The sequence below is a fragment of the Sturnira hondurensis genome, unplaced genomic scaffold, assembly GCF_014824575.4.
Source record: "Sturnira hondurensis isolate 20B ecotype Veracruz unplaced genomic scaffold, ASM1482457v3 Scaffold0003681, whole genome shotgun sequence".
NCBI lineage: Eukaryota > Metazoa > Chordata > Mammalia > Chiroptera > Phyllostomidae > Sturnira > Sturnira hondurensis.
In genome coordinates this window covers 6,779,522-6,798,857 of record NW_028076312.1, presented here as the reverse complement: position 1 = coordinate 6,798,857, position 19,336 = coordinate 6,779,522, and the positions used below count along the sequence as shown (strand labels likewise).

General features: G+C 50.5%; 1 protein-coding gene across 5 annotated transcripts in view; it reads right to left on the bottom strand.

The window, feature by feature from the left end:
• Window positions 1-19,118, bottom strand: part of SH2D4A (SH2 domain containing 4A) — a 52,513-nt gene extending 33,395 nt beyond the window's left edge. The window contains exons 1-3 of one of the 5 annotated variants that reach the window (XM_037042122.1): window positions 18,893-19,118; window positions 13,613-13,995; window positions 593-749 (exon numbers count right to left, since the gene is read on the bottom strand). In XM_037042122.1, the coding sequence (XP_036898017.1) occupies window positions 593-749; window positions 13,613-13,793 (338 nt within the window). In that variant the 5' untranslated portion in view covers window positions 13,794-13,995; window positions 18,893-19,118. The other 4 variants (XM_037042124.1, XM_037042123.1, XM_037042125.1 and 1 more) reach the window with 4 other exon arrangements.
• Between the last annotated feature and the right edge of the window lie 218 nt (window positions 19,119-19,336).

The window sequence follows — 19,336 nt, the reverse complement described above, 5'->3', positions numbered from 1 at the left end:
ACCTTCTGTAGCTAGAAAATGCTACTTCTCCTTCCAGGTTCAAGTCAGATGCCCCCTCTTCTATGGATCAGAATGACAGACTCAGTTAATGCCCTGTTTATAACTTAATTGTAGCACACATCACAGTCTGTTTTGGCTGCAGGCAGCTGCCTGTTTGTCCTCCTCCAGTGGAAGCTCCTTATTCATTTTTGAATTCCCAGTGTCTAGCACAGTGTAAGCACCTCACGGGCCTGCCTACTCAGCTGCCCACGTCCAAGCCATCTTCTTTGAAGGCCTGAAGCATGAACAGTCACTTACATCACTGCTGTTCAGCTCTGCAGCTCTGTATCGGCCCGCATTGCTCTAGCGTGCTTCTGGTGAAGCCAATGATCGCTGGGAAGACCACATCCAGATCAAAACGAGAATGACAGGTGGGAAAATGACACAGCTGACTGGATAGCACCGTGGGAAGGAAGGGGATTACCAGAAGTCTAAAGAGACTTTCTGGAGAGATCTAAGTCAGGGACCCTGAAGTCCCATCCCACCCTCCCAGGAGAAACCGTGAGCAAGCGGCACCCCGGCCTCATCTCCTGTGGGCTTACAGACCTCATACCTGAGTTCTTCGGCCTCCTTCTGTGCCTTCAGGGCCCTCTCGGCGACAATTTCATCACAGAGCACGTCGTAGGGTTTGTCCAGGTGGTGCTCGCCCATCACCCAGACCCAGACCTCTTTATCCGCTCCCAGTTTCCAATGAACAGATTTGCTGTTCTCTGCAAGCAAAACAAACTTCGGATCAAACAAAATCTTTAGGTGGGGGTTAGTATGTTCCCCATCACTCAAGGACTTAGGGTCTTTGGGGGAAGAATAATTAGCCAAGGAAAGCACTTCCCCCTCGCCCGGGATGGGCAGACTTCTTCTGGGTAGCAGTGGACGTGGTGACAGTTGGGCGGGGGCTGCAGCAACGTTTGTTTTAAACTATGATAGATACGGTTTTTGAATGTGTCCATTTTACAGATGAGGAAGGTGCGGTGGGAAGAAAGCACACATTATTTGCCTCCACATTCAGGGTAGTCACGCTAAGGTCGGCTACCGGAACCCCTGGACTCTAAGCATCTCCCCGTGTCCCAGAATGAACAGCTGCTCCCGGGCGTGGTGTCCCCAGTATCTCTCTAGGCTCCATTGCTGGCTGAAAAGCATACATTTTGGAGTTAAATCTTAGCTCTGCCATTTACTAGCTTTGTGACTTGGACAAATCACTCAACCTCTTTAAGCCCCCGTTTCCTCCCCTGCAATGTGGGAATACTAATACCTACTGTGCAGGACTGCCGGGGGGAGTGGGCAGGCTAGGTACACCAGCACGTCCCCGAGGCCAGGGGCGTCACACTCGTTTTCTCTGGGGCCACACCAGCCTTGCAGTTGCCTTCAAAGGGCCAAACGTCATTTTAGGACTGTAAATGCAGCTACTCCCTAACAGGTAAGCGCGAGCTCAGGGCTGCTGCCGGGTAGGAACAAGGTGCCAGGCCGGATAAACACGGTGGAGGCCCGGATTCGAGGCCCACGGGCCTTGTGTTTGCCATCTGTGCCCTAGTGCCTGCCTCGTACTAGAGTTCAAGAGAGGTTAACTGCTATCATCACTCTCCTACTGTTTACTTATAGGGCTGCTCAGAGATTCACACCCTCTTGTGAGAAGATAATACTACGGGTAGTGTGATACGTGGTGAAGCTACTTAAATAACCCTTGTTTACAATTGGTCAGAGGGTTCAGTTACATCCCAGTGCCCTACTCCTGGGACTGGCGGCAAAGGTCATGCTCCCTGAAACCTGGGGAAAGTGGAGCAGAGCTGGGAGAGGCCAAGAGCTGCAGCTAAACCTGAAGGCCCCAGCGCAGAACTACCCGGTCCATCCTGGTCCACGGTTGGTTCTGGTCAAAATCCCTGGGCCCCGAGGACCTCAAACCTGCGGGGGATCCAGGTGGAACACAAGCCAGGCCACGCTTCCAGGTTGGAAATCCACACTGGGATGGTCTCGTCTCCTCCCATTAAGTGGAAGAAGGTTTCCAACGAAAGCACCTTCTGTCCCACGCATTGTTGCCCTACTTCCTACTGTTGCCTGGGAGTTCGCTGACGAAGCAGGCCACCCAGTCCGGCCTGTGCGTTAGGCAGGCGCTTCCCCTCCGCTCCGCACAGTGGAGACTTTCTGCGGACCCTGAATAAGATACTGGGTGGGGGTGGGGGGATGAATCACGGCCTTCACTATGAAAGGAGTAACTGTATCCTTCAGGAGGAAGCTGACCTCACGCCGTTTCACTAGTGGAGAAACAGGGAAGGGCTACCCAGGAATGAAGGGAGACCAATCCCGAATGCGCCCTCCTGGGGACAAGCCCTGGAGATGCCAAATGCTGTTAACTTTAGACAGCTGCCACACCTCATAAAACTCCCTTTGTCACACTCTCTCGGGGCAACTAATAATATTTTTCACTCCGTCCATCTCTCAACCTTCACCTAAGTCACACTCAACCATGTTTTTGACAGCAGGAGGGAGATGTCCTGAGAGGAAACTAGCAGAGTGCCAGGCCAGGGTGGGGGACACAGGGGGGACCCAGGAATCCCAGCAGCTCTGCTCAGTACTGCATGGCACACGCTTCTCCCAAAACCATCTCCAGAGATGCCCATAAGGTGCAGGCTGGGGCAGAAGGCACTGCCCTGGAGAGTGGGGGAGAGAAATTCTGGAGCTGTCTGGGGGCAGAGCAGGTTCCTTAGAAACTAAGAGAACCGAAAGAGAGGACCCAACGGAGTCTTGGCGTTTTAAAAGGAGGTGAGTGGTAGGAGTACAGTGAAGTTAAAGAAGATTGTGGTTTGAGGACAAGAAGAAAGAGAATTAGACACAAAATGTCAGATTGAGCTAGGTGCCAAGAAAAAAGGGAGGGCTCTTGATGGAGTGGCATTGACGGTAATCTCTGTCCCGACCACTCCTCACCCTCAGGAGCTCTCACTGGGGGCCTGAGCTCGCTAAAACCTTAGGGGAGGGGGAGCTCCGACACCCTCAGCTTCACGCCAACGTGAAGGAAGGCATTAAGGCCTGTGTAGTTCACGCCACAAAGACTTGGGAGTCCCCAACGCTGAGCACGAGGCAGAACTAGATGCTGCAGGGGATACTTGAATGAAACAGCTGTGGCCACTCCCTGCAAGTCACCTAGAGTCTGCGAGAGGAAGAGCAGGCATGAGGTTACATATTTGATAAACTATATTGTGTGTCTGCACAGGCACTGAGGTAGATGCGTGTGAACACACGAACGACAGCAACCACTTCCTGCCCTCAGGGAACTTATGTTCCGGCTGGGGGAGGCAGGCATTGAACAATTAATTAATTATAAAAGTAACCCACTGCAGGAGGGTGGTGTTAAAGGTGCTAAGGGAATGCTTAAGAAGATGAACTAACCAGTTCAGAAGGCCGTCTTAAGTTTTAAGTCCAACGAAGGTTCAAAGGATGGAGAAATTGCTTTGGAAGGACAGAGAAGAAACTAGAAGAGAAGTTCCCTGCGCTGAGTTTTGGTGGGATGTGGAATGTAGACAGGGAGCAGGAAAGGGTTTGGCGCCCAACACAAAGACCAGCAGGATCGGAGGTCACGGCGAGGAATTGGTGGGGGCCGTGGGGGAGGAAGGGTCTCAGCCAGAGCTGGGAAAGGACTGGCCGTCACCTGATCACGGGGTGCGGGTCATGCAGGGGGCAGAGGCCCACACGGCACAGGTCCTGGACACCTGGCTGGAGGGTTTAAACTCTGCCCTGTACCGCATAAAGCCAGAGAGGGGCACTGAATCCAGTGTTCCCACCAACTTCTTATGTGACCATGTATACGTCACGTTGCTCCTCTGAGCCTGAGCTCCCTCTTTAATAAGACCGAGGTAGTAACTCTGAGCCCACAGACCTGCTGCATGATAAATGCTCAGAAAATACCAGCTCCATTCCTGATCGCATCACCAACGAAGAGCCCGTGACTGTCTATGCCAGCAGCACCGGGACAAGAGGAGCCATCTAAGAAGTGCCAGGGCCTGTCAGCACGTGATGGGTGAGGGTGGTCGAGGGTGGGAGCTCAGGGACTGAGTGGGGAGAGAAGAGGGCTGGGAACACCAGGAGGGGGGCAACCACAGCCTGAATGAGGGAAAGGGCAGCATCACGCAGGACAGTAAGGCCCAGGTAGCTGACTCAAGGAAGGACTCAAAGATGATGCCAACATGTGGAGACTTAGCCGCTGGGAGGCCAGTGGGAGGACAGCAGGAACAGTGACGATGAGAAGATGCTTTTGTTCAAGGAGTTAGAGAGTGAGCTATTTTGGAGATGTAGAAAACATTATTATTATTATTTTTTTTAGTGTGCAACAGGGTTTATTAGTGACACTTTCTCATGGAAGAGGGCGACTTGCTGAGATGAGAGTGAAAGACAAGAAGTTGGGTGGCAAGAGCACCAGGTCCTTTGTCCCGAGGACTCATATAGTTGGTGGGATGCGGCCAAGAAGTTACATATTGATTGACGGGTAAAAGTGGTGCCAGCTTCCACAGGGTATGAGACTACTCAAATGTAGGTATGTGTGGGGGTCCTTAGCCCAAATCCTTATCTTGCTTCAGACCCAAGTTGGTCATCTTGTAAAATAGATACATGAGACAGGAGAAAGTTAAAGTTGAGGCAGTTACCCAAAGTTACCTATGGGCTCTTTCTGTAAGCACTAGGGACCCTGTCATAAAAGATAGTGGCCAGAGGCAAGCAATTAGCCAAATTTGTTTTATGGGTCCTTTCCTTGAGTGTTATAGAACCCCTCCCATCTTCTTCTTCTTTTTTAAAAAATTATTTATGTATCTTTAGAGGAGAAGGGAAACATCAATGTATGGTTGCCTTTCATGCGTCTCCTGCTGGAAGTTGGCCTGCAGGGAACCGGTCTGCAACCCAGGCGTGTGCCCTGACTGGGAATCAAACCTCAATCCTCTGGTTCTCAGGCCTGTGCTCAATCCACTGAGCTACAACCAGCAGGGTTCATTATTTTTAATTCTACTAGAAATCTGCATGCAGAGTTTCAGTTGAAACCAAAGTATGGAACTGGAGTTCAGAAGGGAGGCTGAGATGGACCATGTGAACTCGGGGTGACTTCACAGATGGCGCTGTTGGGCCACCGGCAGGAATGAACTCACAGAGAGCAAAGCCTAGAAGAGAAGCCTGGGAACAGCATGTGCTCTATCCAGGAGGCAGAGGCAAGGGAGGGAAAAGAGAGTGCTGGTTCAAAAGGAAACAACACAAAACCAAACCGGATTCCGATTCCCAAGTAACGACTAATGTGGAAGGAGACGAGGAGCACGCAGGGCCACACGGCCATGGGAGGAGAAGGGGAACAGAGCACATGCTGCTGAGAGGAGGGGAGAAGTGAGGCGGACTGAGCCGGATCTTCGGCAGCTTCGGACCTCAGAGAGAACCATGTGGAGGAGACAGGTGGGGGCAGGCTGAAAAAGTGGGGCAGAAACAATGGTGAACGACAGAGGCTGCAAGTATGTGCTCTGGAGAAGTTCATCGTTTACTGAGCGCCTGCTGAGCTCCGGGCACTGCGCACAGGCTGAGAGACAGAAGGAGCCAGGGCGGAGCACAGGCGGCTGGAAGATTTCTTTACACGGGAAACATGGGCAGCTGGATTGTAGGACCGGTGCCAGGGACCAGGCTCAGGGACTGATGGGTAGAGGGACATGTGGAGAACAGGTAAAGGAGAATGTGTTGATAAGGAGAGCAGAGAAGCTCCGGTCTGGCAAGAGCTGAAAACTGGTAGGCGCAGAACCACATTTCCATCCCCAAATACTTCCTTAAGGTAAAGGTACAAACGTAAGGGCTCCTAAGCAGGCAGCCACACCCTGTGATTTCACTGATATGTGGGAGGTAAAAAAATATAGAAAAAAAAACAAAACAGAAACAGACTCCTGGATACAGAGAACAAACTGACGGTCAGATGGGAGGGGAGTTAGGTGAAGAGGTGAGGGGATTGAGGAGCACAAATTGGCAGTTACGACGGAATAGACATGAGGACGTAAAGCGCAGCACAGGGAATACAGTCCATAACACTGTAATAGCTACGTGCGGTGCCGGGTGGGTACTGGACTTCACTTTGTAAGTTACGTAAATGTCTAACCACTGTGCTGTACACCTGAAACTAATACAACGTTGAATATACACTGTAATTGAGAAGTAGTTTAAAATGACAAATTAAGCCCCGGCCAGTGTCGCTCAGTTGGTTGGTACATTGTCCCATGACCAAAAGGTCGTGGGTTTAATTTTTAGTCAGGGAACATACATAGGTTGTGGGTTCAATTCCTGGTCTGGGTGCTGATCCCCAGCCCAGGTGCGAATGAGAAGCAGCAAATGGATCCTTCTCTCACACATCAGTGTTTTTTCTCTCTCTAAAAGCAATGAAAAATAAAAGTCCTTGGGTGAAGATAAAAAATAATAAAATGTTAAAATATAATTTTTATTCTAAATTAAAATTATGTTTTCTATATGTGTGTGTAATATATACATACATATATGTTGTGTATAGTATCCAGGCATTCTGGATTTCCTGTCCACTTCCCCTTGAAATTACAAACACTTCAATCAGAAGGCAGGGAGTGAGGGAACTTTATATAGCACTTCCATTTAATTACAAGTTTTTCTCCCAGTCCTTGAATCATGTTTATATATTACAGTGCTGTTCATGTTTGCTATCTTAGGGATGCTTGAGAACGTCTTCTAAAAATGGATTTTCTAGAATAGTGGGTGGGGCCTGCTTGGTTCCACAGCACAAAGAATTGCTGTGCAGAGACACATGCCCACCCCTCGTTCCCCACATATAACGTCTAAATACAGTGCTGTAGAACACCACACTCAGCAGATGACACGCGTCCTCGGCGAGGAGGTAGCCAGGCTTATTCCAGGCTCACATTTCTGCATGACACCGCTCAGGTCATCCCTGTGTCTGACTGCTCTGCACGGGCCAGCCCTGCAGGGAGAGACTGGAGGTGTCAGTGTGGATGGTCTCCTCACGTGCAGGTCCACCCAGCGCCAGGGCCCTCCTGGCTCTGAGACTGGGCTTCAGAGAGTCAGCACGTGGCCTCCACCTCGACCTGACCCGACCCGACACAGAACAACCAACCACGGGAACAGGTGAGGGTGTGAGAGGGAGGGAGGAGAATTATACAGTCGCCCCCCCTTTATCCCCGGAGCATATGTTCCAAGACCCCCAGTGGATGCCTGAAGCTGTGAATAGTACCGAACCTTAAGCATACTATATTTATTCCTATATGCACATCCCTATGATAGTTTATAAATTATGCACAGTGGGAGGTTAAAAATGATAGTACTAAAATAGAAAAATTATAACAATATACTGTACCAAAAGTTATGTGAGTGGCTTAGGGACATTATGAAGTAGAATAAGGGTGACTTGACCACTGGCAGGGTGATCCTGCCACAGTGGATCTGAAGCTGAGACAGTGGCTCAGCTGTGGACAGGCAGGGAGCACCGACGTGCTGGACGGGCGTGTCCGGAGACAGGGCGCATGGCAGGGCAGCGTGGGATTGCATCATGCTGCTCAAAACGGTGCAGCTTAAAACTTAGGAATTGTTTACTTCAGGAATTCTCCATTTAATATTTCTGACGGCAGTTGACAATGGGTAACCAACACTGTGGAAACCGAAGCACTGGATGAGGGGGAAACTGTACACCCCATCCCCACAAAGAGAGGACTGGCCAAGGACATGGAAGACAGGAGAGCAGCCACACGAGGGGCCTCCGAACAAACTGAAGTACAATGGGGGGTCATCAAGGCTGACACAAGCAGGGCACCTGCCTGTACCCGGTTGTTAAAACAGATACACTTCCCTCAGCTCTGAACATTCTAAGCATCTCCCACCGCTCTGCCTGCTCTATCCTGCTTCCAGGATAACCGCCCCCCCCCCCCCCCCCCCCCCCCCCCCCCCNAAACAAAAGACAGATGCCTGCCTGGTGGGGACCTCGAGGGCTGCTCTGGTCATGTCCCTTCGTTCTCTTTATTTTCTTTTTAATTATTGATGAGAGAGAGAGGTCAATTTTATTGCTCCATTTATTTATACATTCATTGGTTGATTCTTGTGTGTGCCCTGACCTGGGATCAAACCCACAATTTTGGCACATCTGGGTGATACTCTAATCAACTGAGTACCCGGCCAGGGCCCCAGGGCCCGTCTGGTGGACGCTAGTGTTGGGTTTGCCGTTAAATATTTAGAGTCTCCCTAAGGCTATTACTAACCCTATTTTACCACGAGGAAATTACGGCTTAGGCAGGGTAAGCCCGAGATCACAGAGCTGGTGAAATTGAAACTAGAATTCAAAACTGGTATGTGTGACCACAATACCTGTGGTGGGCAGCCTCGTACTGTGTCGACCAAAAACTGAAACACTTCGGAGAGCAAGCAGTGAACCCCCCCAATGGATTCTGTGATAACGAACATAAACAGGACTCTGCTGGACGAGCAGGGGGAGGGGGCGGCAGTTACTGTCACATTCCCTCTGGGCTTTGCCCAGCAGGATGGGCCAGGAGAAGGCTCCATCCAGCCCAGGTGCATTTTAACAAGGACCAGGGCGAGCCCTATCAGCACTTCCTGAAATGACTTAAGGCTGCTGCTCTCCCCATGGTTCGCTAGATTTGTTAACCTGGGTAGTCACCCTGTCCTTACTAACACTGACGTCCATCTTTTAAAACTTGAATAAATTGTTATGCTTATTTTAGAGAGAAAAGGACAGAGGGACGCTGGGGGGCCTGCGCAGTGCCACCTCCGGGGAAGCAGCGGGTGGTGAGGTGAGAACTTCAGTCAGGAGAGGAGACCAGCAGCATCCGAGAGCTCAGGAGGGAAAGGGAAGAGGAACTGGTATTACCTACACATGGACGCCCACCGCGTAAGAGGCCACGCTCAGTGCTACTCGCAAGGTCAGAGTTAGGGGAACAGACTAAGGCAGGAGACGGGGCCAGAACCAGTGCTTCAGACTTCAAGTGAGGCACCCCCTGGGGAGCACAGATATTCAGGGGTCAGGAGGAGACGGAAAAGAAATGGTCCCAAAGAGGGCAGGGGACTCACGACACCAGGAGAGAGACTCTGCAGCGGCTCCGATGAGGTTGAAGCATCGGCTAAGACAAGACCTGAATCCAATGGTGGGGGACACCACAGTGGGGGTGAGAGTGAAGGGAAAGAAGGAGCTGGACTTTGCAGGTGGCAGGAACCACGGGCTAGATCACTGTTTCAGGAAAAAGGGGAGGTTTTGCATAAAGAGCTTGCCCATTTGGTAACGATGAGAATCCAGCAAGTGACGTTCCAGGACCCCAAGTCCCTTCCAAGGGCACACACACAGTGACCAGGTCCCAGCCTACTGCATTCGGTTTCTGTCAACCTCAGAGAGACCCAGTGGACTGGCGCTGGGCAACTCTCTGCTAAGCAAAGGCCTCCTCCGTTTGTGCTACCAGAAAAAAACCACCCAGAACGCAGAAGGCTCCAGGGCATGGCCCTGACGTCAGCATTCGTTATCAAGCTCCAGGTAAGCTCCACGGGTAGCATATCTGTCCATAGGACCAGCTTTGGGAGAGAAGGACTCAAGGCCCATGCGGCTCTGTGACTGACTTATTCGTTGTTGTCCTGGGCAAGTTAGTTAACATTCCTCAGCCTCAAAAGTGTGAACATGAATGGAGCTTCAGGTCTGGCTGTGAGTATTCATGTGATAATGTATTTCCTCACTGAGGTCAGGGCCCCGTACACTGTCAGCCCACTAAACACCGGCCGATGCTACTTTTATAGACGGGAGCAGCACGTCCGATGTGAGCGGCATCTGTCATCACACCTTCGGAGTAGCTCCATTGCAAAATCAAACAGCAGGTGAATTAATTTTAATATGTTTCACTTTACTCAAGATATCCAAGACACTATGTCAATATGGGATGAATGGAAAATTATTAATGTGGTCTTTTACATGATCTCCTTCCCATGTCTTCGAAATCGGTCACTCACACTGCAAGCGCACCTCAGCGCTACAAGCTTCATTCCGAGGCTCCACAGCCACACGTGCCTCACAGCCACCACGCAGACAGCAGCGCTCTGGACCCCCCGGGCAGAGGAGGTCCGCAAGTCCCCCTCTCTAGGAATCCCATTTTCCCACAACATTTTGAAACGATTTTCTGATCTGTTATGAATTAAAGCCTTACTTCCGGTTGTTTCACTTACTTCAGCCCCTCCTGTGATAAAAGGTGGGCAGGCCCCTGGGACGCGCGGGGTCACACAGTTCAGTGATGCTCTGAAACTTCACCAGGGCAGCAGGTGCAGAGAAAACAACACCCAGACCGCAATGAAAGCATGGGCTGGAAGTGATGGGCTGGAATGGGGTTAAGCAGTGGGGGGTGGGCCTAAGATATATTTATTTACATTTTTTAAATTAAATGTATTGGGGTAACAAACTCACAAGACAAACCAGACAAACTCAATGATGTATTTAGAGTGCCAAGAAAAGGCCAACCTCCAAAGCTGCAGCTTGGCTAAGAACTGCTGAGAAAAAACAGAATTCAAATCAGCCAGGTACAAGCTGGGTGGGTGAGGAGGGGGTGGAGGTGGGGGAGGCAGGGAAGGCAGGGAAGGCAAGGAGCTTAAGCCTGGAAGGAGCAGAGCCCTCGTGAGGCCTCTCAGCAAACACTGACCAGGGGCTAGAAGGCCTGCAGGAGAAACACACCCCTGGAAATCACCTGCCACCACAATACCGCCTTTATCTGTGGCCTCAGCTCCAGAGGCAGAACAATATGAAAGACAGAGAACTACTGTCTTTTTAGTGGGAAGTAGGAAAAGAATCTCAAAAACTTGCCTTTTCTGTAATCAGAAGAGGAACTAGCTTAATGCAAAATATATTTTTTCCAAGTGTTCAATTTAAGGGAATAATAAACTTCTCACATGAAATACCAATAAAACTTTCACTGTGTATATTCATATATTTTTTCATGATCACTTAACTCATACAGTCATACAGGTTTTCTGAGAGGTAGAATCAAAACTCTGCAAAGGAAGAATTTAAGCAAAGAAACGGAAACTGTTTCTTGAGTCACCATAGGGAGATCAATTCAGCAAACGTAAGAAGCCCAGAGTCTAACAAAAAGCCTGGACCATTGACTCCAAAGGACAGAACCTTTCAGCTCTCACTGATACAGGGTGCAGCCAAGGGAGGGGGGGGGCAGAAAAGATTTGGAATGGTGTCCAGAACTCAAAGTGTACAGGAATATTGGAGGAAATATTAAGATGTCCTCACCACCGCCCCCCCCCCCCCAAGGTGTCAGTTGGGGGAAGGGATGAATGGAGCAGGGCCATTGAGAGCTGTTTTGCATAGCAACAGTTTTGTAGCTAACCTCTAGAATGGTCATTTAACATATCTATAACCTTTAACTGGTTTCATAGATATGTTAAATAGCTGTGGCCAACTTTTGGGCCAGGGAGAAGTGAGTGGCAGCTACCCAGGATGGAATTGATGGCTGCTTCTCTGAGAGAGTGCCTGCGAGAGAGGCATGTGGCTTCAGCAGAGTGCAGACCCCCTCTTGGCCAGGTGAAAGGGAAGACCACGCAGCTTTGCCAGAATGGAGATCCCTGCGGCCAGGTGAAGAAGAAAGATGCGCGCTTTTGGTGGAGTGCGGCTTTGGTAGAAGAGGCCCACGCGGCTTTGGGGTGCTCCCTTTGGCTGAGTGGCCTGGAAACCAGGAGAGACTTTGACTGGAACTTGGTACAAAGAACTCTTGCCAGTGAAAGGTGCCACATGACTTTGGATTAATTGGAGATCTAGCTTGGACAGGCAACCCAGCCACACAGTGCTAGCGACCTGAAAAAAACGGACGTGTGCTCTTTTCCTGATTTACGGTACCTGAGTTGGGACAGTGGGAGAAGGGAGCGCTGTGTGTGTGTGTGTGTGTGTGTGTGTGTGTAGGTGTATACCCTTAAAGACTTTAATATTTTAAGGAAGGCATCAGGCCTGAATAGCATTAAATAAATATTTTGTTTCCTTTTCACAAATCTCTGGCATTGAGAGATGTCTTTCCAATTGGCGGCGGACAGAAGAGCCCAATAGATATTAGTATACCGTCCTTGGGAGGGGCTTCTGTTTTCTGAAGCAGTTTTTGGCATCCCTGGGTGGGCCAAGTATTGCCCCCCCCCTCGGACCCTTGTTCGGTAACATCACTTCTCTCCAAAGTCACCCACCACAACAGTATGTTATGCCCACAATGAACACAGTGCCCAGAGAGGCCCCGTGGTATCTGGGCCACTCTGATAAAGAACTTGAGGAGAGACATAAACCAGTTCAGAAAGAGAAGAGGGTGATGCTTCAGTGTGGACGTGTTACTGTGGAAGTAAATTTCTCTTTAGATAGTGGAGAGCACTGCAATAGCCAACAGAACTGGGCACCTACTGGAGGTGTGACCTTGCATATATTACTGCTCTGATCTTGGTTTCTTCATTTGTAAAATAGGAAAATTAATACTGACTTTGCAGAAGCTTTGTGAAGGTGAGATATCATGTGCATAAATGTGCTTTGCATAGTGTCTGTCAAGTTTAACAAATACCTGCCATTGATAATAACAAGAATGCTAATGAATGAGATACTCATTTCTATGTCATTATAAAGGCTTAATTGGAAAAAGCTTTTAATAAAAAGAAGTATAAGGCAAAGGTCACTAAACTGACTTCCTTTTTAAGTCTGCTCATACCAGCATTCAAGTAAGATTCACTTTCTCAATCTTTGGAGCCCGAATTGCTTTATCAAATTTTATTTTTCCTAGCTTAACAAAACCCGAGGAGAAATTGGTCTTGAATGCCTGTGTAAGTGACCTTGAAAACTGCATGTTTTTTAAAAACAACTTAAGTTATTCATCCATAACAAAATTTGACAGGGTGAGGGCGGGTAAGGGCGCTGGCTTGGGAGGGAGGTCAGTGTGTGCTTTCCTATGACTGTGAGCACACACTCTAAGTCCCGACACACGGAGAAGTCCTCCCCCACGCTTTCAAAAGGCCTCAGAAGCTACCAAGGCATTCCTTGGCTGAGGAAGAAATACATCTGAAAAGTTAACTTCCACTAAAAAAGAAAAAATCATAATCCTAAAAGGTATTATTACTTTTTTCCTTGTAGCAGCATTTGTAGTTCAAGGGGGATTTCTCTTAAAATGATAACTCAAAGAAAAATCTCTTAAAGTCTAAAAGATGCACACATAGTCGCTATAAACATGCGGATACAAGGACTCTGTGTGCTGGTAAGTAGATCACTAGGCATCTGTGACAACAGGGGGGACAGAAACCTTCTTTAATAGCCCTCACATCAAACTCACAGGTGACTTTTTACTTCAGCCCAAGGTCGGTCTGGTTGCAAGCAAGTAGCTCCAGGGTAATTGCTGTGTGTGTCTGTGCCCCTGAGTACAGACTTCAAGTTGATAAATTGCCCTATTACGCTCTCAATAACACTTAGGGTCCATCCACTAAACCGGAACTCGCACCGGCCTCCCTTCTGACTCCTGTGAAATGTTCACACGAGCCAGCAGCCTCCCTCCTAGCGCATTCACAGGAGAAACGTGGCTAAGCTTACCTTTCTTCGGTCTGGATTTCACTGGCAAGGCCTCCTTTTTTTCCATCGCTGCTTCTCTTTCTTTCCATCGGCGGATCTGTTCCTCCCTCATCTTGAAGAACAGGATCTGTTTCTGCTCTTCGCTGAGCTCTGCCAGCAGATCGGGATCTATGCGCATCTCCGACAGGATCTGTTTCAGCATCTCCGCAGACCTGGAGTCCTTGACACCTGAGGCAGAAGTTCTCGAAAATGGCTTCCTGGGGTGCCCTCCACCTGGGCTGGCGCTTGGAAGGACCTTCCTTCCCGGGGGCCCACAGCAGTCCCGAGTGGCGGGGATAATAATTCAGCAAACCGGCTCTTGGTTCCTGGCACCAAACATCCTGCCCGAAACACCGCTCGTGAACCTGCCAGGAGCAACAGCCAAAAAGCAGGCACCATTAAAATGTGCAGGCGCCGGGCAGGGACAGGCTTATGAATAAAGCTGGGCGGAAATGCAGTATTGTTTTTCATTTATGAGGAAAAGAAAAGAAAAGCCAAGGTACGCTTTGTTGAGTTTGTGTAACCTCTACCTGTAATTTCCAAAGATACTTTATCAAAAAAAAAAACCCCACCACCAACAACAAAGCAAACCCTAACTTTTTTACAGGTCAACCCCAGGGAAACAGAAAGCTTAAGAGGGGTTTGGCCTTGTTCCAACCAAGCAAACACGTTACTACCTCAGAGCCTAACACACCGACTGTGTGGCTCAGAAAAGAATTAAAGAGGTAAAAAAAGATAGGAAATGAAAGACTCTTTCCAAACAACTTATTTTTTAAAAATACTGTTTTTGAGACTTCACAGAATTGCCTACCTGAAACCAAACCAAAACAACCATGCTCGGGGAGGGAAAAGGAAGAAGTAAAAATGAGACCACAATGCCACATTCCCATTTTCTCCTTAAAAGCAGCAGTGAATAAACTCCCATGTTCTCTCATCTTCAGAGAAGGACAATGCCATTTCAGAAGACCTACTGGAACCATGGACACAGTGTGAGGGCAGGAGAGAACCTTCCCGTACATTCTGGAAGGTCACCAGGTTTTCGGCATACCTCCTGCAGTTCGCCTAACTTAATAAAATCTAAATTTACAGATCAGATAAGCTGGGGGAACGGAGAGGTGACTGGGTTCAGTACAAAGAATCTTTGCTTAAAAAAGTTCACTAGATGCTCCTTTAAAAAGACTGTGGTGGTCAGTGAGTGGAGGCACAGAAGGACCAACAGGAAGACGTTTACTGGAAGGTCAAGGAGTCGTCTACTCTGATTTCTCACCAAGGGTGGCTGGCCTAGTGCATTCACAAGTGGTCTTACAGTGGCTCTACTGGGAGGGGGCAGACGATTCCACTGACGCTTTAGTCCACTTTACACGTTTCTGTTTGGCTGATTTAAAACAAACAAACAAAATGCCCTGGCTGGTGTGGCTCAGTGGATTGAGTGCCAGCCTGAGAAGCAAAAGGTCACCAGTTTGATTCCCAGGTGAGGCACATGCCTGAGTTGTGGGCCAGATCACCAGGTAACGCTGTGTGAGAAGCAACTGAGATGTATCTCTCACACATCAATGTTTCTCTCCCTTTCTCCCTCCTTCCCCCTATCTCTAAGAATAAATGAACAAAATTTAAAAATTAAAAAGAAAAGCCAATCATGCTTTTTTTTTTAACAAGAAGGAAATTATATGTACATTTCCATTCTGGAAAAACAAGTCTTTCATTCCTTTCAGTATGAGAGGCTCACCAAAATTGTAAGAAACTGACTAATAATTTGGTACTTATAATGAATCCTCAATAACCTCACTATGTAGCCATGCCCTTTCAAGTGTCATTTCTCCAAACCAAGTTCAAACCCTCTTTGACTCCACTCCAGTCCCTGAACCTCCCAGTTCCTCCCCCTGTCGCCATCCACACAGCCAGACTGTGAAGCTCCTCCCGCCCGCACCCCCCCCACCAGTGTCCCCGAGCTTCCTCTCTTCCTCCTCTTCCTCGCAAACTGCACCTCCATCTGCACCAGACTTTTGAGACTCGTGCTGGAACCTGAAGTGGTTTGCGTAACATAGCACAGAGATTCACTACGTATTCATTGTGCAGCCGGCTGCAACTATCCTTGCTGACTGCATCCTACAATCTGTCTTCGGCAGCATTCCACTAGTGGAACTCAAATGGAACACAATAGTAAGAGAAAATTAAAATAAGTTAAAAGCAGTGTCTGGCTCCAATTCAACCAAGCATGCCTATCCCAGGATCTACCTTTGTATTTTGCTTTGAGGTGAGCCTCAAAGGCTATAACTGCCACAAAAATAGGTGTCCTGTGGTATTTTCTTGACTTTGGGGTTCTAACAGCTTCCCAAGGGGCAGGGCTCACTGAATTCACACTAATGGAGAGACAGGGTCCCAGAGGCCGACCTCTCGTCTGTAGATGAAAAGAACCGGAGGAAGAATTTGGTTGAGATGAAGTCCTAAGAAATCAAAGTGGATGACTCCTTAACATCCCAGTAAGAATGCCCTTTGTTGGCCCTTCCAGGCCTTTAATCTCTGACTTTCACAGAAATAAAACATGGTGGAAAATGAGGAGCCCAGTGAAAACTGAGGCTGCTTCTCTGTTCCCTATTCTGAATGGGGTGACTCCCAGCAACAGTGACAGCGTGGGTTGAGCCTAAAAGCTGAAACCCTGAAACCACCAAACTCACATCCCTCCCCTCTCCCCTACAGAGTCTGCCTGGTAATAAGAGCATCCACTCACGGCTGCAGCCACTGCCTTCAGCACGGCACGTGCATTAGCTCCTTCAGTCTTCACAGCAGCCCTTGGAGTTCAGCCTCCCACTCGCCCCACGCCTCAGGTGGAGCTGGCTCCACGGGACTCCACCAGTGCCGGGGAGTTTCTTTGCGAGCCCAGAATCAGAACATCCTCAGGATGTGGTTGGTATCACATGTGAAATATCTGAATGAAGACCAGCGCATTCTGGCACGCGTGGAAATGCTGAACTGAAGGTGTGCGACAGAGTGCCTCTCGGGCAGACACCACAGCCATAGCAGCTCTGTGGGGAGATGCTGAAGCTCACCCACAGTTTCAACTTTTGGTTTTGCCTTTTGTAGCAAATGTGGATCTTTAGCATCAAAGTTAACTAGCAGATCTTGAAGGAAAGACAGTGGCTTCCCTGTGCCCTTAGAGGATGCCTGGGGACTCAACTGACAACAGTCCTGTGGCCAGGCAGCTAAGTGACACAGATGCCACTCTAAGCCAGATGATTCCTACAGGTGTGAATGGACTCCTTCCTTCCCCATGCTCTCAGATGGAAAGGTCAAACCCAGCACAGGGTGCTCAGAAAACAACCGGCAAAGGCGCCTCACTCCCCGGAGTCCCAGCTCTGCCTCTCACGAGCTGTGTGACTTTGGACTGTGACTTCACTTCTCTGGACTCAGGTTCTGCATCTGTGAAATGGGGGCCTGCACTGTGCATCATCTGGGGACTATGCCAGATAATCTATGTGAAGGTTCAGAGCCAAATGGAGTCAGCCAGGGTAGAGGAAACAGGAATGAGGAAATTAACCAACCAAGGTTTGCCCCACTTGCACTGTCTGATAGATAGGACAGTCATCCTGACGCTGAATCAGACTCCCATGACTTGCCCTGACACTGCACGTGCTGCGCGCTTCCCCTCACTCAGGATCCGACAACACCACCACAACACTCAGCGAACTCAGTTTTCTTCTACACCACTTATCTTAAAAGACAGTAACAACAAGCCACAAGCCCACATCTGCTATTTATTCCAAAAATCAATTTCTCAAGGGCCAGAGGGTCAGCTGTTTCCTGGGATGCCCACAGATCTGGCCTGACTCTCACACTTCCCAGCCCTGTTCTACAAAAGGAGAGGTGTGCTTCTATGATGCTGAGACAAAACAAAAACCAAAGCCAGCCAACAAACAAAAAGCAAACAAAAAGATACAGCATAAATCACAAGAAATTATAATACGGACAGTATGACTTTAATGTTAAGAACAGAGTTTGAATTTTAATTGTTTTAAAATAGCCAGCTCTGTTTTCAGATCTGCAGTTATCCTTTTCAACTTTATCTTATTAGTCTATCTGTAAAGGGGCCATTTTGAAAATAAAATAAATTACTAGAGCTGACAGCAGTTTGGTAAGTTTTGTAAACATATACCTTTCTTTAGAAATTTGAAATTACTGCACACACACACTTCTCTAGAAAATTCCACTCACATGCCAAATCTATGGCCACATATGATTCCATGTATTTGCTCACTTAAAAAATTTTTGCATCTAAGTCGTCCCCATTAAACAGGCAATCAAATAAAAGCCGTTTCGGAGGAGAGGAGACCACGTTTAGAGAGATCCGCCACACTCGCTTCTTCCCTGTGACCCTGGGAAGGGCAGAGACAAGTTGCGACTTCTCACTGCGTCTCCACGCCCACCCGCTTCGGGCGCCGCAGGGAGGGCAGGGACCGCCCGGCACCCGCTGGCTGGAAGGAAGGCCGTCGCCATCGAACTAACCCGGGGCCCTGGTCTGAGTCTGAAGCAGGCCCCGGCCCTCCGTGCTCAGGGCCCGCAGGGCGCCCCGGAGCTGGCGTGCTGAAACCGTTTCCCCGACTCTCCTGGAAGGTGTGGGGCGAAGGGGTCCCCACGGCTCTACCCACGTGTGTGCTCTTATGCTCGTCCGGCGAGTCTCTGCGGCCGCACCGGCGTGGGGCGCAGGTCGCGGGGCCTCGGGAGGCCGGGGCAGGCGGGGGCCGGCGGGGGAGACGGCCGGGCGCTGGGGCTGTTGGACTAGAAAGTCCAGAAACCTTCGAGCAGCCAGACCCTCCCGGGCGGCCACCACCCTGCAGCCCCAGCTCCCTCCCGGGCGGAGCCCCGCCTGACGAGTGTGCATACGCCCCTCCCGGACACTGAGCTCCGCCCGCAGCCCAGAACTGCCCCGAGGCTCTCCCACGTGCCCTGTGCCCGCCCCTCCGGGGTCCCCTTAGAGCGACCGCCAGCCCCGGCCCCCGGCTCCCCCGCCGGCGCTCCAGACACCGGACACCGGACACCGGACACCGGACGCCCGCCCGCCCGCCGCGGCCCTGCTCGCCGCCGGTCCCCGCACCTGAGCCTGCCCGCGCGCGGCGGAGGGGCCGTGGCACGCAGGCCCAGCCGCTCGCCAGCCCTGCGCCCTCCCGCTCCCCCCGCCCCCAGGAACCCCCCTCCATCTCCCACCGCCCGGTCCCGGTCTTCTCCCGACCTCCCGTTCTCTGCCTCTGCTCCCACCGCGGCACCCACCTGCAGCGCCGGGGCTCACCTGGCCGGGCGACCCGCGCACCCGCCACGTCCAGTTGGGGCGGCCAAAGCTGTCGGGGAAGGAAGGGAGGGACAGGCAGAGGCACCCTGGAGCGGCACTGGCCGGCTGGACAAACACTCCAGTGAGAGGCTGGCAAACAGCCTCCCTCAGCCCCGGCCCGCCCGCGCTGCCCCACCCACGGCCCGCATGCCGGGGTGACTGGCTGGGCGCTGGCGGCCCCGCCCGGGCTCCTGGCCATTCTCCAGGGCCGGGCGGCGGCGGGGCCCAGAGGCCGGCTGCACGCCAGGCCAGCTGTCCCGGGGGCCCACAGGCCCTCGCAGCGGGGGTCCAGGCCCAGGCCACACCGTCCACCTGCAGTCTCCGACGGTTCACTGCTGGTCCCGCCATCTCGCGTCTCTGCGTAACTTATTCATATCAGCGGCCCG